Source organism: Leptonychotes weddellii, chromosome 6 (assembly GCF_054177405.1).
Source record: "Leptonychotes weddellii isolate Sample4059 chromosome 6, ASM5417740v2, whole genome shotgun sequence".
NCBI lineage: Eukaryota > Metazoa > Chordata > Mammalia > Carnivora > Phocidae > Leptonychotes > Leptonychotes weddellii.
The window spans coordinates 42,831,554-42,847,678 of NC_138374.1; the positions used below are offsets into that span (position 1 = coordinate 42,831,554).

The 16,125-nt window shown below is 53.2% G+C and overlaps 1 protein-coding gene across 1 annotated transcript in view; it reads right to left on the reverse strand.

The window, feature by feature from the left end:
• ANXA11 (annexin A11) overlaps nt 1-16,125 on the reverse strand; it is a 41,365-nt gene that overhangs the window by 13,446 nt on the left and 11,794 nt on the right. The window contains exons 2-4 of the mRNA XM_081824002.1: nt 3,342-3,404; nt 1,281-1,393; nt 8-397 (exon numbers count right to left, since the gene is read on the reverse strand). Coding sequence (XP_081680128.1) covers nt 8-397; nt 1,281-1,393; nt 3,342-3,396 — 558 coding nt within the window. The 5' untranslated portion in view covers nt 3,397-3,404. The remainder of the gene's footprint in view (nt 1-7; nt 398-1,280; nt 1,394-3,341; nt 3,405-16,125) is intronic.

A 16,125-nucleotide genomic window follows, 5' to 3' on the forward strand; every position in this document is an offset into this window, starting at 1 on the left:
CACTCACCTGGGCTGGAGGCACAGCAGGGGTGACGGTCCCAGACCCCAGGTATCCTGGGTAGCTTGGCACTGGCTGCTGCTGCCCAGGAGGTGGCATGGGCGTCTGCCCAGGGTAGGTCATTGGCGGCTGTCCGGGGTAGGGTCCCGGGGGCTGCTGGCCAGGGGGCGGCATGGGCTGGCCTGGCACAGGGGCCCCTGGGTAGGGTGGATATGAAGGCATCCCGGAGGGCGGGTTTCCTCCAGGGGGCGGATACATTCCATATGGCGGAACAGGCTGCTGGGCAGAAGGGGGCTGCCCAAAACCCCCAGGTGGAATGGGAGGGTAACCACCCCCGGGGGCCCCAGGGTACAGGTTTGGCACGTTGGCTCCTCCGAATGTCCCAGACATGTTGGACGCCTGAAAAGTCCGCAAAGCAAGCATAAGATGAACGGCCCCCCGAGGAGGATGGCCACACCCTGTCCATCCATCCTTCCCTGGCCTGAGCCCGGCAGCGCTCAGAGCTCAGAGTCCGAGCACCCCTGGCTTCTCAGCGAGGCCCAGCCTGACCACCCAACTTGAAACTACTGTCCCCCATCCCCTCTACCTGTCCTCCTGAGCCCTTTATCTGCTCTTATTTACTCTAACACCACCCAGTTTACTTATGGTGACCGTCTGTCATCCCAGGAGCTTCAGGGCTGAGATTTCTATGTGTTGTATTCACATAACCCCGGTGCCTAGAACAAGCCTGGCACAAATGAGACTGCGCATGGCTGCATGGTTGACACTGAGCAAGCATTTGCTTCTAGATTATAAAATATATTCTTCTACAAACCAATTAACAAGTAAAAGTAGCATGTCTGCCTATGCTACCAGGCACCCGCAGCCAGGCCGGGGCTGAACAGTCACCCACACGTACACCGCACACGCACATGCACATGCACGCGCACATACGCTCACCTCCCTCCCGGCCCTACGCTGCGCTCACACAAAAGGCGCTCAATACATACTGTATGAAGGCACCGCCCCCATCCAATTCAGAGCTGAAAGGGACCTGAGAGACCGGGCAACCCAATGCATGCCCCTTCCCTCCATTTCACAGATGGGAAATCAAGATGCAGAGGACAGTGAGCGGAGAGAGCCCCAGCGAAAATCCTTCGCTCGAAGACAGCTCAATACTCGGTGTCCACAGGTAGGCACACACACACGACACCTGTGAAGCCACTCAAGCCAGCAGCCTTTGTCCCTCTGGCCATGCAGGTGTGACCCCCAGGGGCAGCCCCAGCAGGAGGGCTGGACTCACCATTCCCGAGAGGTAGTCCTGGTTGAACTGCCCTGCATAGTTGGCCATGTTATCCAGCCCGATGGGGGGCATGTTGGGCGGGGGGTAGCCAGCACCTCCCCAGGCACCGCCACCTGAAAGCAACACTAAGCCCTTTAGCGGCCTGCCGGCACTCCCCACAGGGAAAGGCAGAGCATCAACCTCTCAGGCGGTCAGGAGGGGAGGCCAAAGCAGGGCCTGGCGGACAGCACTCCAGACCCCACAGAAACACTCAGGCAAGAAAGCTGAACCCAATCCCGCTGCCGGAGGAAGAGAAAAGAGGGAACTTCCCCCTCCTTCCAGGCAGGAAGGTGGGGATCAGCAAACCCTCCCAAGAGTGTTTGGGATTAAGGAGGTAGGAGGGCCAAGGACCAAGGACAGAACTGCCCTCCTGGGTTCACCATCATGGAAAGGAAACACAGACATAAAAACAGATGATTCGGGGTCACTGTGCTCAGCCCATGACAGCCGTGAGCTCAGAGAGCACCGAGAACCCACAGTGAGGGGAAAGCATGGCAGGGAAGGGTGGGTGTCCTGCCGACTGGGTTATTTGCAGTGACAAGTCTGTGAAGGGAGGGAGAGCAGGGTGGAAGGAGACAGGGCTGGGTCTTGCAACACAGACACCCATCCCTACAAGGGGGGGCAGTTGGGAAGAGCAGTAAAAAGCCCCAGCTCTGAACCCAGAGGGACCAGGTGTGTGCCCTGGGGTGGGGCCCTCAGCCCCTCTAGTTCAACTTCCTCAGCCGACACGTGGGGATGATGATTAGCTTGCCTCAAACTTCCTGGATGAGGACGAAGACCTAAAGCCTGTGCGGGGGCTCCCAGGCCGCGGCCAGCACTGGGACAAGGGGCTCCCAGGCCACAGCCAGCATCGTCGTGTGGGCCGCTGGCCTGTTAGGTGCCTTTCTGACCAGGGCAGTGAGCAGGCCCTGAGGGCCTCGAGTTTAGCTTTTCCAATGCAGGGCTCCGGGCCACTGAGGATGGCGTGCTCAGAGGAGCTCAGAAAGGGTAAGTGATTTGCAGATCAGGAATCCCCACCCCGCTCCCTCTCTGCTGCTCCTCCGTGTGGTGAAGGTGGTGGTGGCAGGACACAATGGCAGCATCCCTACCGGGCAGAAGACTAACCATGAGGCCGGCACTGGCACACCTGGGCTGGGCCTCGTTCGGTGGGAAACGGCCCCGCTCAACCCGATACGCCACGTGACGGTGGCCGAGCCACCTCCCTGCTCCCAATCTGTTCTCCGCCTGTTGAATGGCAGGGTGGGCACAGATGGCCTGCAGGGTCATGGGTGCTCAGACTCAAGGACCTCTGCTCTGGGGAAGTGAACGTGCCTGCTGGCCCTATGGGGCAAGGGGCAGCACGGCTCAGGCAACCTCGGGGTGACCAGCCTGGAATGATCCCCCCGTCTGCTCCCCTACCATGGGGACCCAGTCTCATTTCAGGAACCTGGGAAGGGCCAGGGCCAGTGGAGCTGATGTGTTTGTGAAGGGATGTGGTGTAGGTGGGGCTGGGTTCTGACGGCCTGGCCTCGGGTACAGCCCCAGTGCTGTCAGCCCACAGCTTCTGGAGCTGCAGCAGGGACATCTGACCCTTAGCGACTGCCCCCACTTCCTCCCCTGGCAGGGGGCCCTGCTGCTGAGTGGGGGGCAATTGTCACCGAACGGTGCTTTGGAGGACATGGAGCCAGGGGCTCTACTGGGCTATCTCACTAGTTTCAGGGACAACCCAGTGAAGGAGAGATACGGGGCACCACGTGCAAAGGAGAAAACAGAGTCCCAGAGAAAAGAAGGCATTTGCCTGCTGCTATCAGCTAATAAAGCAAGAAACTGGGTCCTGGCCTCGTCCTGGCTTTCCAGAAGGGCTTCAAATCCAGGCCTTTCTGGGCCCCTGGGTCCAGGGTTTTCTCCAGCCCCTCCCCATCCTGGCTGCGCCCTTAGGGTAGAGAGGAGATGACTGGAAAGCACTGTTACTCTCTCCCTGTCCGCACTTGGACATTGAGCTGAGAGAGCATTCCCTCCCCTGCCCGCCCCAGACATTCTTACCTGGTGCAGCTGGGGGGTAGCCGCCTGCGGGCGGGGGATAACCTGGGTAGCTCATGGTTCAATCTGAAAGGGAAGAGGAAAGCAAGCGTCCTCAGGCTCTGCCAGGAGCACCCACCGGCCTTGCTGAGCCCAGCAACTGCCACAGGCCAGGCGCCTGCAGGAGGAAGGCTGCATCAGGCCTGACTTGGGCCAACCCAATTTACCTTCCACCTGCTGGGCCCCCAGCTAGAAAGGGCGACCAGGGGCAAGCCCGCACCTGTGCCCACACACACCACGACAGGGCTCACCACGCGTGAGTGGCTACGTTTCCCCGCAAACCCCTTTCCCCCACGCTTCACTCCCACCTCTACTGACACGGGACGCTGAGCGTGTGGAGCTGTTCTCTAACCTCAGAGGCGAGCCGGCACTGCCTCGTTCTCAGGGGCTCGGGTCTATTTGTCTTTATTTTCCAGTGTCTTCATCACCATCCAGCCAGAGCCCCTGTCCCCTGTGCCCAGCCTACAGACCCCAAGTTATCCACGGTGGCCTCCAACATGGATCTGCCCCAAGCTACATTTTTCATTCTCCAACCTCTGGTTCATCAGGCATGGGAGCACGGCATGAAATCCTCACTGCTAGAGACAAGAGACCTCAGGAGGGCTCATGTGATCCAGGATCTGGAATGAGGGCAAGTGAGGCAGTTGGAGCTCAGAAAGGGTAAGTGACTTGCAGATCAGGAGTAGGGAAGGAGAAAGGCCTGGAACCCAGGGCTCTTGCCTGTTGGCCCTGGGTGGAACAGCTGCTCTCACAAAGTCCCTCTGTATACAGACCCCTCTGCCATGCCCCACCCACTTAAACTGCCCAGGAGGGACCCAGATTTGCTGCGACCCGAGCCACTCAGACTGTCGTGCAACCTACTTCCTCCTGCTCGCCAGTGGCTGCTGCAGTTGCAGAGGTGTCCAGGGACAGGTAAGGGTGTCAGGGGACCTGCAGGCCCCCTCCACCATCACACCTGCTGACCCCAGGTGACCTGCTCCCCCCTGCACATCGGGCCCCAACCTAGTTCTCAAACTGCAATATGTGCATCAGAACCGCCCCAAGGGCTTGTTAAACACATGTAGCTGAGCTCCACCGCAGAACCAGAATCTGCATTTCTAACTAATTCCCAGGTGATGCTGCTGGTGCAAGGATCCCACTTTGAGAACCACTGCTCTAGATGCCATCATTCACCTACAGGATTCTAGGGGCCCTTCAGAGCTACATTGGAGATCTGCGCATGGTGTTTGCAAGGAGGCTGAAGGGCTTCCTTAGGTGCCACCAGTCCCTACGGGGCCCACAGGGATGATGGGCGTGGGGATGTGTTTTGGTCAGTGCGTCCAGAGGTGACTGTAGGCAGAGCTGCGAAAGGCCAGATGGTGGCCTAGTGACCTTGGAGAGAGCTAGGACTGGCCACCTGCGGCGTGGGCCGAAGACCCTTTCCCTTGCGCACCGCGGTGAGGCTGCTAAGGGGCCCCGTGGTGGTGCCCTCCCTCTGACTCCTCTCCCTGTGGTTGGCTGAGCCATCAGCCCAAAGCCCTCCCGGGTCCTGCCCTCAGCCTGACCCTCCTGCCAGAATCCTCAGACCCTGCTGATGAGGAGAGCCTGGAAATCCAAATGATGGATGGGCCAGGAACCTTCTGCTGGAAGAAAGAGGAAGCAAGCGCCCTGCACGAGGCCAGCATGAGCGGCGGTCGTGTCCCTGACACCCTTCTCCTCTGGAGATCACCGTTAAGCAGAAGCTTTGGGCACCAAAGACCCCTCGCTACCCTTCACCTCTCCTCCCAGAGGAATGAGGCCAAAAGGCCCCACCCATGGCCAGAGGGGGGGAAAAAACAAGCCAAAAGCTGGGTACTACCCTGTTCCATCATCAAAACTAATCTCAGCCAGACCAGAGATTTAAATATAAGACATAAAATTAAAGTTCTGCACAATAAGAAATAAGGAAAACAACAGAAAGACAAGAGAAATAACAAATTTAAGGAAAATGTTTTGTAATTAAAAAAAAAAAAAACAAAAAAACAACCAACCCAGTGACCAGTAGAGAAACTCAAATGATATAAACAAGCAGTTATAGAAAAGGAACGGAAGGTTTTACCCACACTAAGATGCTAGAGTCGCCAATTACAAACCCAGAGATGTCAACATGTAAAATGACCCGCTCTGAACCAGAAACTCACCTTCTGGAAATTTATTTCCCGGGCACACTTATGCCTGTGTGAAGGGACAGGGACGTGGGTTGTACTGGGGCATTCTGTGATAACAAACCTCTAACTATGCATCCGCAGCAGGCTGGTGAAGTGAATCTGAACAGATCCGTACAATGAGCACTCTGTAGCTATTTTTACAATTAGCCAGTTCTATATATGGGCATATGAAATGATCATCATTCTTGATCAAGGTATAAACTGTGTATTTACTAAGCTAACATTTTTTTAAAAGAAGCTGTAAACAGACGAACTTGGTGGGGTCTGGGCGCGCGCGTGTGCGCGCACGCGCACACACACACACACAGACACACACACAGACACACACAGACACACACCATCCCTGGAATGATAAACAAGAAACTCAGTGACACTGGTTGTCTTTGGAAGGGAAAACTGGGGATAGACATGAAGCTTACTGTTTATATTTGCATTTTTTGGCCACATGCATGTACTGCCTGTTAAAAAAACAACTTTAAAAAAAGTCCATTCAGGTGGCGATTTCTTGAGCTCACTTGAGGCCAGGGCTGTTCTTCCAAGATTTGAATACCTCACACAGGCTCTATTCAGCTGCAGGCAGCCCGGCCTGGAACCTGGGGTTAGCACTACTGCATTTATTTATGCACCATGGGACTCAGACCCAGAGGGTCCACTCACGTTTCCCTGCCCGGGGCAGGACCACAGGGAAGCCTCAGGCTGCTCCCAGGGTGATGGCACGCATTCCCAGGAGGGCTTCGCAGACTGCCCAGCAGGAGTCGAAAGCTGTCCCTTGGCAGTGAGCCCCCTGGGTCTTCCCCTCCCCCCAAGAGACCAAATCCCCAGTCTGGCCCTCCCCGGAGAGCAGCCTCATCTCCCTGCCACCTCCTCTGTGCAGTACTATTCCCTTCTCTGTCTCGGAGCTCTCTTCAGAACCCAAGGCCTCAGCTGTGGTCCCCTAAGAGCACAGGGCAGGGCCGGACCACCACCTCCCTCCTCCCCGCCTCCCTGGGTTGGGACACGGAGTGTTTTGGACAAGCAGCCCTGGTGCGGATCCTGTCCAACTCCTCCCTCGCATTCTGCCTGCTGCTCAGCCCGCTGAGGTGTCCGGACATTCCAACGTCAAACATCTTAGTGCCCAGCTTTGTTCGGTAAGCGTTCGGTAAAGACATTTGCTTTCTTCCAAGTAACTGGTAGGAAAAGAGCCAAGGACAACAGTCCTGAACCGTCACGGCCAACCACGCCCCAGCCCGACAGCAGCAGGGACAGCCAGACAGCCGGCACTCGGGCCCCTAACTCTACCCTGACAACACCACACACGTTTCCCCATCAACTCCACGACGGTGTACAGAGGGCCCGTGTCAGATGAGGATTCGAACACATGGCCCATGCCTAGAGCCCCCCGGTTTATCTGCCTAGTAACGCCCAGGAGGACAGCCATGGCAGCTGGATGACCTGGGGCGCCCTCGGGGTGCACCATCCCCGCCCCCAGTGCCTAACCAACTCAGAGACTGAGGGGATTTGGCTCTCCGACTCACAATGTCTACCTGCTTTCCCCTTTCTCAACATTAAGAAATCTGCTCATCGTCCAGTCTTCGGGTACCTCCAGCCACCAGGAGGGCCTGCTGTACCGGGTGAAGTCATTCCTGGCACCATCCCCACTCGGAGGTGAGCTCAAGTAGGCTTCTAGGGGCTCCGCACCTTGCTCTCCCCTCCCAGCTGCCTGCCCGGCACTCGCTCTCCACCACGGAGGAGAACACAGTGAGTTACAATCCAGCAGATCTGCTCTCTCTTTGGTGTCCACAGGTATCATGACACCTTCCGCACTGACCAAGGCTCTCCTCCTGTCCGTCAGCAGTTCTGGCAGGCCGGGGTATTTTGCCCATTCTGCAGACACTCTGGTCCGGACACTGACAAGGGAACTCACCGGAGAGAGCGTATTCCACACGGCAGGCAGCTGGCCTCTTTAGGGATTGTTCCAATTCTTAGAAACCAGCCTCTGGGGCACTTCCAGCCTCCAGTCCTGCCATTCCGGGGACTGTGTGGCACAAACACCACCCTTGCTTCCCCACTAGGGCCAACCCCCTGCCACTAGGCACTCGATTTCATCCAGCTGTGGCCCTCTGGCTTCTCAAACTTCAGTCTGCAAAACAATCACCTATGGGTCTTGTTAAACCTCAGACTGCTGGTTACCTTCCCCACAGTCTCAGAATCGGTAGGTTTGGGACAGGCCCCCAAATCTGCATTTCCCACACACTTCCCGGTGGCACTGATGCTACTTGACTATGGACCACACTTTGGGTGGCACTGCTTCATCACGCGTCAGAATCACCTGGGCAGCTTGCTGAAAATGCCTATGCCTTGGCCCCAGTCATTCTGGGCCCTTCAACCTGGGCTGGGCCAAGGACTCTGAAATTTAAACAAGCACCCCTTCCCCACCCCCAGCGATTCTGATCTAACTGATTCTGTGCTCCACACTCCAGGCAACACTCCTTTCTTGTAGGTACTGGGACACTTTCTTGCTTATATTATCCAGCCTTTATTCCCAGTAGTCAGCTCTGAGGACAAGCACCAAGACCTGGGCATCCCGGGATCCCATCAGAACCAAGCCTCAGAGTACCAGGTGAATGTTGAAAGTATATGGCAGCTATACAGGGGACTTCTCAAGGACTGGGAAAAGGGCCTGTTTCTTCAAGCTGTGTATACATCTGCAAGTATAACTGTTAAATTTCAAGGGCTCCACGAGCGGGCAGTAGCCAGAGTCCTCAAACACAGGAATCTAGAAATGCTGTGTTGGCCGAAGAGGCAGAATCATCCAGAACAAGAAGAACCTTACTCCTCCCACTCACTCATCCCCCTGCCATAACGGAGAGCCCTGTCGTTTCCCCACCTCAACCAGGGGAGATGGAGACGGGGGCCTCCAGGAAGGCTGGGCTCTGCACACCTCCTGGAGTCCAGCCTGACTTCCAGCCCATGAAAGGGAAAGGATGGGTGGGCGGTGGCAGTGCTATGCCTGGCACAAGGATACAGAAGTATCCTCCCCAGAAGGCTGGTGCGGGACCCAGAACGTGCAGCAGGCTGAAGCTGAGCGGAGGCTGAGGCCTGGAAGCATCACCCCTGAGACCTCCCGCCCCTCCATGCCCAGCAGCAAACCAAGCAGGCCCAGGACTAGAGTGGGGGCTATTGTGGGATGACCCCTCCACTAGCCTTCCCCAGCCTCGGGGCTGTGGAGTATTCATTTGTGTATTCATCCTTTAATATTAAGACCTCAATCTGTTTTGATGCAAGAATTTAAATATAGAGTTTAAGTCATGCAGCTCAGATGATTCTCTGGTGATACATTTTAAAAATAAAAAGAAGACAAGCCACCAACTGGGAGAAAAAGTTTACAAAAGACACATCTGATCAAGAACTGTTATTCAAAATATAGAAAAGGACTCTTAAAAACTCAACAGTAAGAAAAAAATCTGATTTAAAAAATGGGCAAAAGACCTGCACACTTCACTGAAGAAGACACACAGATGGCTTCTGAGCACATGAAAGATGCTCCCCATCAGATATCATTAGGGAGTTGCAAATAAAACAACGAGATACCACGGCACACTTATCAGAATGCCCAAAGTCCCAACCAGTGATAATACCAAATGCTGGTGAGGATGCAGTGCAACCCAAACTCTCAGTCACTGCTGGTGGGAATGCAAAATGGTACAGACCCTCTGGAAGACAGTCTGGCGGTTTCTTACAAAACTAAACACATTCTGGGGCACCTGGGTGGCTCAGTCGTTAAGCGTCTGCCTTCAGCTCAGGTCACGATCTCAGGGTCCTGGGATCGAGCCCCGAGTCAGGCTCCCTGCTCGGCGGGAAGCCTACTTCTCCCTCTCCCACTCCCCCTGCTTGTGTTCCCTCTCTCGCTGTCTCTCTCTCTGTCAAATAAATAAATAAAATCTTTAAAAAAAAAAAAATCTAAACATATTCTTACCATATGATCCAGCAGTCCTTGGTATTAACCCCAGTGAGCTGGAAACTTGTCCACGCAAAAACCTACACACAGATGTTTATAGCACCTTTATTCATAAAGGTCAAAATTTGAAAGCAACCAAGAAGTCCTTAAGTAGGTGAACGGATAAATGCCCAAATGAGAAAATATTATTCAGTGTTAGAAAGAAGTACACTAACAATCCATGAAAAGACATGCAGGGATATGACATGCAAATGAGAAAAGGCTACATACTGCATGATTCCAACTCTCAACAGTCTGGAAAAGGTAAAACTAGTCATTGGTAAAACGATCAGTGGTTTCCAGGAATTACAGAGGAGGGAGGGATGAATAGGCAAAGCACAGAGGATTTTTTTAGGCCAGTGAAACTATTCTGTATGGTATTAAAATGGTGGGTACAGTAGTCAAAACCATGGAACATACAACACCAGAAGTGAACCCTAAGGTCAACTATGAACTCCGGATGTGTCCCTGTAGATTCTTCAATTGCCACAAATGTACCCCTCTGGTAGGGGTGTTGATGAGGGATATTGATGGTGTTCATAGTAATGTACTTTCCACTCCATTTTGCTGTGACCCTGAAACTGCTCTAAAAAAATAAATTACATTTAAAACTAAAAATTAAAAAAAAATAGAATAAAAGAATAAAATAAAAAGATTAGAACACACTGCAGGGAAATTCAAATACAATCAGAAAGGCACAAAGTGAAAACCAAAGGTCTAACCCTCTACCCAAAGGTCGCCACTGAGCAGTTTCTAATGTGTAATTCAAGACCCCCCCCCAAACACACACATAAATGCATGTGCATGTGTGTGTATCTATGGTTTATGTTTGTTCACATGTGTATACAACTGTTTTAAAGCAAGAGATTTATTTGCTTATCTGCAAACTCTCTTCACTCCAGTACCACGCTAGGTTTGGGCAGACTCAGGGGTAATTAATGGTACACATTCCTACCTGGCATTGCTCCTGGCACTGTTCTGGGAGATGAGGAGTTAGCCCGCCCTCAGCCAGTCTGAGCAGCTCCTGGCCTCCATACACCGCCCTGGGAGTGGTGGGCATTCCTCCCTGGGTCACTGGGCTGGATAAAAGGAGGCAATGACCCAGACAGGTTGCGAATGAGGCCCAAAGCAAGACAGAAACGTCTACTTAAAGTAATCCACTTCCTTGGGGCACCTGGATGGCTGAGTTGGTTAAACCTCCAACTCTTGATTTCAACTCAGGTCATGATCTCAGGGTCATGAGATGGAGCCCCACGTCCGGCTCCACGCTGGGCACGGAGCCTGCTTAAGATTCTCTCTCCATCTGCCCCTCTCTCTCTCTCGAAAAAAAAGGTAATCCACTTCTAAGAATCTCCTATAGAAAAGGATCCCAACCAATGACCTGGAGCCGGGTCCCTATCTCCCCAGACCTTGCTATCCCATGGGTGTGAAGGGGGGGATGGGAGGGGGCTTTCCCCGTGTCCTTCCTTTTGTATTTTAGGACTCCTAAAGGGTATACCTCTTTAGGTTTTTACCCCAATCCCAGGTTTACAGACTCCCAAAATGTTCCCATTGGAAAGGACCTTGAAGGTTGTCTAATTTTCAACCCCCTTAGTTTTGCAGCTAAAATACACCAGGGACACTGTTTACTCAAGCCCCACACACACTAGGGAGAACGTCATGGTAGAACTCTGCTTGCCGCCTGCCTTCTCCTAACAGAGCCACGCTGCAAAACCACCTGAGCTAGGCTGCCTGTCTGGTGGTCCCAGCCGGTCCCACCACAGGTGACCTACCGTAAGACCCCTCCTCCCAGGGCAGAAGGAAGTGCAGTAAATACGCTTCGAACCAGGGTTTGCCAAGGCCATTCCTCATGGCCAGGAGGTTCCAGAGATCCTCAGGTGCCTAGGCTCACACCTCTTCCCTGTCCCCACACCTACAGGGTAGGAGGGAAGCCAGGCATAGCCAGAGTTCTGCCACATACAGTCACTCGGAGCTGGCTCAGCAATAACCTGGACCCCCATCCCCAGCTCAACCTTGGCAAGCAGAAACAAGCAGCTTGATGTACAGCTCAGTGCCTCCTGAACTGTGTTCTCGGACATCAGCTTAACATCTTGCAAGTTGAGAATTTAGAGGGATGCAATTTAAAAGGATAGAGAGATTAGTTGTCCAAAAACTTTGGAAAATGCTGCCTACTACATCCCCTCCCCAAAATGCCAATTCGTAATAGCATGGTAAAGGCTCTGAGAAGTCCTGTAACAAAGGAGCCTGCTTAACTTTATCCCCAAATTTCTCCAGCTTATTAGGCAATCATAACAATAGTTAACATTTATTGAATATGAAAACTTTACTAGGTGCTAGGCACTTTGTTAAGTGCTTTACATGGAATTCAACCTTACAACAACTCTATAAAACAAACACTAAGATTATGATCTCCTATTAGAGATAGGGAAACTGAGGCATGGAGAGATTATGGAACTCACCCAAGGTTACAGGCAGTAAATGAGCCAAGATTCACACCCAGGCAGCCAGGCTCCAAAGCCCAGGACTTTCACCCCTATGCTATACTCTACTTCCTCATGGAGCTCACTGGCCCCAGAAACTAGTATCTCAGAAACTGAAAAACACCGGTGATGGAATAGCCTGGGATTAGGAATCAGGACATCAGGCCTCACTGTGACCCCAGGTACTTCATCAAAGGCAGGATAGGGTGGTGGGAAGAACATGAACTCTGAAGCCAGACCACACAGGTTCAAATCCCAGTCCTGCTCTCTACTAGGTGTGTGACCTAACCTTTCTGGGCCTCAGTTTTCCACATGTGTAAAATGCGGATAATAATAGTTAAATATCAAATATGTTCTCCTAATATCACTTAACCTTTCATGATATCCGTTTCTTCAGTATAGAATAGCAAACAGGACTAGAGGGCCATTTGCTAATACTCGGGATGAGAAACATGGGGGCAATGCAGGGAGAGGATGTGGAGTCGGGGAGTAACACCAGAGGTGGGGGCAGAGGGTGTGACGAGGGGAACCCAGCCCCCCACCAGTTCGTTCTCCCACACCACACCCAGCCCTGGAGCAGTAGGTCTTGGGAGCAGCTGTGGTGGATGCTCCCATCTCCCCAAGAGGGAGTCCAAGGGGGAGTCCACCTACAGGGAACTGGCAAAGTTTTCTTTCTTTCCCTTCTGCATGCCTGGGTGCCCGGGGGCCCGGTCCAAGCCCCAGGAATGGTAGGGGCCAGGGAAGCCGAGGCAAGAAGCGGATGGGGCAGCGGGAGGCCAGGTGCGCGGGGAGAAGCACCTCTGAAAAGGCCTCTTGGAGAAAAACTGCCCGCGAGGAGGGATCCGGAGAAGCAGACTCCTCGTCCCTGCACAAAGCTCCAGCCTGCAGGCACCCAGGCACCTGCTGTCGGCACTTCTACGGGGAGGAGCGAGGCAGGAGTGACCACTTTCACACACCAGTCTGTGCTCGTGGGTCTCCCTCCCACCCCTCCACAGCACAGCTCTCCCACAAACCTGGCTCCTTCCTGTTCACAGGAGGGTTCCCCCGACACCACACCAAACCAGCTTCTGGAAGGGCCGGAACTTAGTCAAAGGCCAATCCCAATTTGGGATTTCTGAGCAATGGAAAATGAAGGTGAACCCATACATGGTGTCAACATCGGCTCACACCCAAGCCCAAAACGTGACGAGGCCTCAGGCCTCGGTCCTTGCAGATGTCAAGGTTCTTGTGACAGACACAGTGGCAGTGACAAGTCCAAGTTGTGGTCAGGCCCTAAGGAACACCCCCCACCCCAAAAAGGGAAATTGTGCGTTGTGTTTCCAAGTGCAGTGCAGGCCGACGAGAGAGGTCTGTGTCTGTGTTTCACCACTTCCGCCTGGGGGAGACTGCTCCCAGTGACACCTTGGCAGAAGGGGCTTCTCCCAGGACCACCTGAGAAGCGAAGCAGGAGGGGCCGGCAGATGTTAACCAGTGCCGGGGGTGCCTGAGCCCTGTTGGCCACCCCCTTAGCTCTCAAGTCCCTCCCTTTCCCACCAAGTCCAGCCCAAGCGCCCTTTCTCCAGGATCACCTGGGCGCCCGGGGGTGCAGCACCTCCATGCCCTGCAGCGGTCACTGTCTGTACAACACAACTTTCAGTGGCTTGGCCCGGAGGGAACTGGGGGAGCTCCTTCCCTGGACCCCTCCCTCCTCTGGGTGGGGAAAGGGGCAGCCGAGTGGCTCATCTCTGGTCATGCAGTCTAAGCAACACCAACGTCCAACCCCAGATACTCTGTGGGGCCTTCTACCGTCAATGACTCTCCCACACTCTAAACCTGTTCCCCATCATCACAACAACCCACGCTCCCCCATCAAGAGCCACAAATATCACAGGACAGTCACAGGAAACTTCTCGGCTCTGCTGTATGCATTTTACCCACAGCCCACACAGCTCTGATAGCATCTTCTAACACTGCTGCAGAGGAACTAGGGTGACACACAGGGTTTCAAGTCCAAGGACGATGATTCCAAGTCCAGCTCTACCACTCGCTGGCTCTGTGGTCTTGGACATGTTGCCTGACCTCTTTGAGCCTTCTGTGCTACCTGTAAAATTGGGGAAGACACATCTATCTATCTTACTAAGTGGCTGTAGGATTGGATACAATGATACACACGTATAAAGCTACCCACCATGGAGTGTATCAGCATACAGTAGTAGGTGCTCCGTTAGTTTTAACTTGTTCCCTCAGAAGCATTAGCTTGGAACCTATGGTCTGGGTCCTGGCTCTACCACTTGCTGTGTGACCTTCCCGGGGTAACTTTACCTCTCTGAACTTCCATGCTGTCTGCAAAGATATGACCAGCCCACCTCCCTTGGAGTTATATGAGGACTGAATGAAGTAAAAAAAGAAAAGATCTTTGTAAAGTATGGGACAGCTCTCTTAACTCTGTGACCAACTCACACAGCGCTGGTGTCTCCCAAGTGGCCAAAGAGGACAGGCTCTGATGTTTGGAAAGGGTCATTAAAGATCCTGGACATACACCCAAATCGTTCAGTGTCTGGTATCAGGTGTCCAGCCCACAGAGTAGGAGTATGCCTCACCAACTGTACGATTATGGGGTGTCTCAGGACAATGCTGAGGAGAAGGGGTGCAGCGGAGGGCTTTTCAAGGCCCGAGATCAGGGCACCATCAGGTTCCTTGATGAGGTCCTTCAAAAATATCCCAGGTGCGCCTAGGGGGCGGAGTCAGTTGAGCATCTGACTCTTAGTTTTGGCTCAGGTCGTGATCTCGGGATCATGGGGTCAAGCCTAGTGTTGGTCTCCATGCTCAGCACGGAGCCTCCCTGGGGTTCTCTCTCCCTCTCCCTCTCAAATAAATTTAAAAAAAATATATCCCAGACAGTCTACACCCTGATCCCCCAGAGTCTGTGAACATGTGACTGACATGCCAAAGGGACTTCACAGGTGTGGTGAAGATTGCCAATCTTGAGATGGGGAGGGTCTCCTAGACCATCCAGGTGGGCCCAACGTAATTACATGAGTCCTTTCCCGAGCAGAGACCCCTTCCCGGTTGATTAAGGATGAAAAGAAAAAATGAGGAGGAGAGATCCGACGCATGAGAGGGATTCCAACCATGGAGGAAGCGGCCACGAGCCAAGGAATGCAGATGGCCTCTAGAAGCTGCAAAAGACGAGGGTGCATTCTCCTCCAGAGCCTCCAGAAAAGATACCACCCCACCCACAAACACCAGGAGATGCGTGAGACAAGAGTGTCAGACAGAAATGTGGTGTGGTAAACAGCTCAACCGCTGTGGCAAAGAGTACGGCGGGTGCACTTACCTGAAAGCAGGGCCCCGAACCTATGGAGACCACAGCTTGCAGCAGCAGTATTTATAAGTGCCCAAAGGTGGAAAGCACCCAAATGTCCATCCAAAGGGATGGATAAACAAAACGCAGTGGAGAACACAGAAGAGAATACTATTCGGCCTTAAAAAGGAAGGAGATTGAAACAGGTGCTATGACAGGACATCGCGCAGAGAAATCAGCCCATTACGGACAGACAAACACTGTGTGATTCCACTCCTGGGAGGTGCTTGGAGCAGCGCAATGCAGATGGAGAGGACTGTGGTGGCGGGGGGTGGGGAGGAGGGGGGTCTGGGGAGCTTCTGTTTCATGGACAGAGCTTGAGTTGGGGAAGATGGAAAAGTTCTACAGATGGGTGCTGCTGATGGCTGCACAACAGTGTGAATGTCCTTGGTGCCTTGGAACTACACGCTTTTTTAAAAAATGCTGAAAATGGTAGGTTTTATGTTATGTATATTTTACCACCAAAATAAGTTGTGTGATTCTAAGCCACTAAGTCTGTGGTAATTTGTTATGGCAACAACAGAAAACTAACATGGACAGTGATCTCCTTCCTTCCAGATCCTTCTATGGTGTTCTCTCTGAAAAGGCCTCTGCTCTCCTTGTATAAAAGATCCGTGTGCAAGTCTACGTAACCCAGGAGGCTTCCTTTGACAAGGGAAGCAATAAACCACCAAGACCACAAAATCAACTATTCCAACTGAGAAAGGAAGGACCAGGTGCTTGCCTCTCCTGCAGGTCTGGGAATAAAAGCTCAATAAAGCTT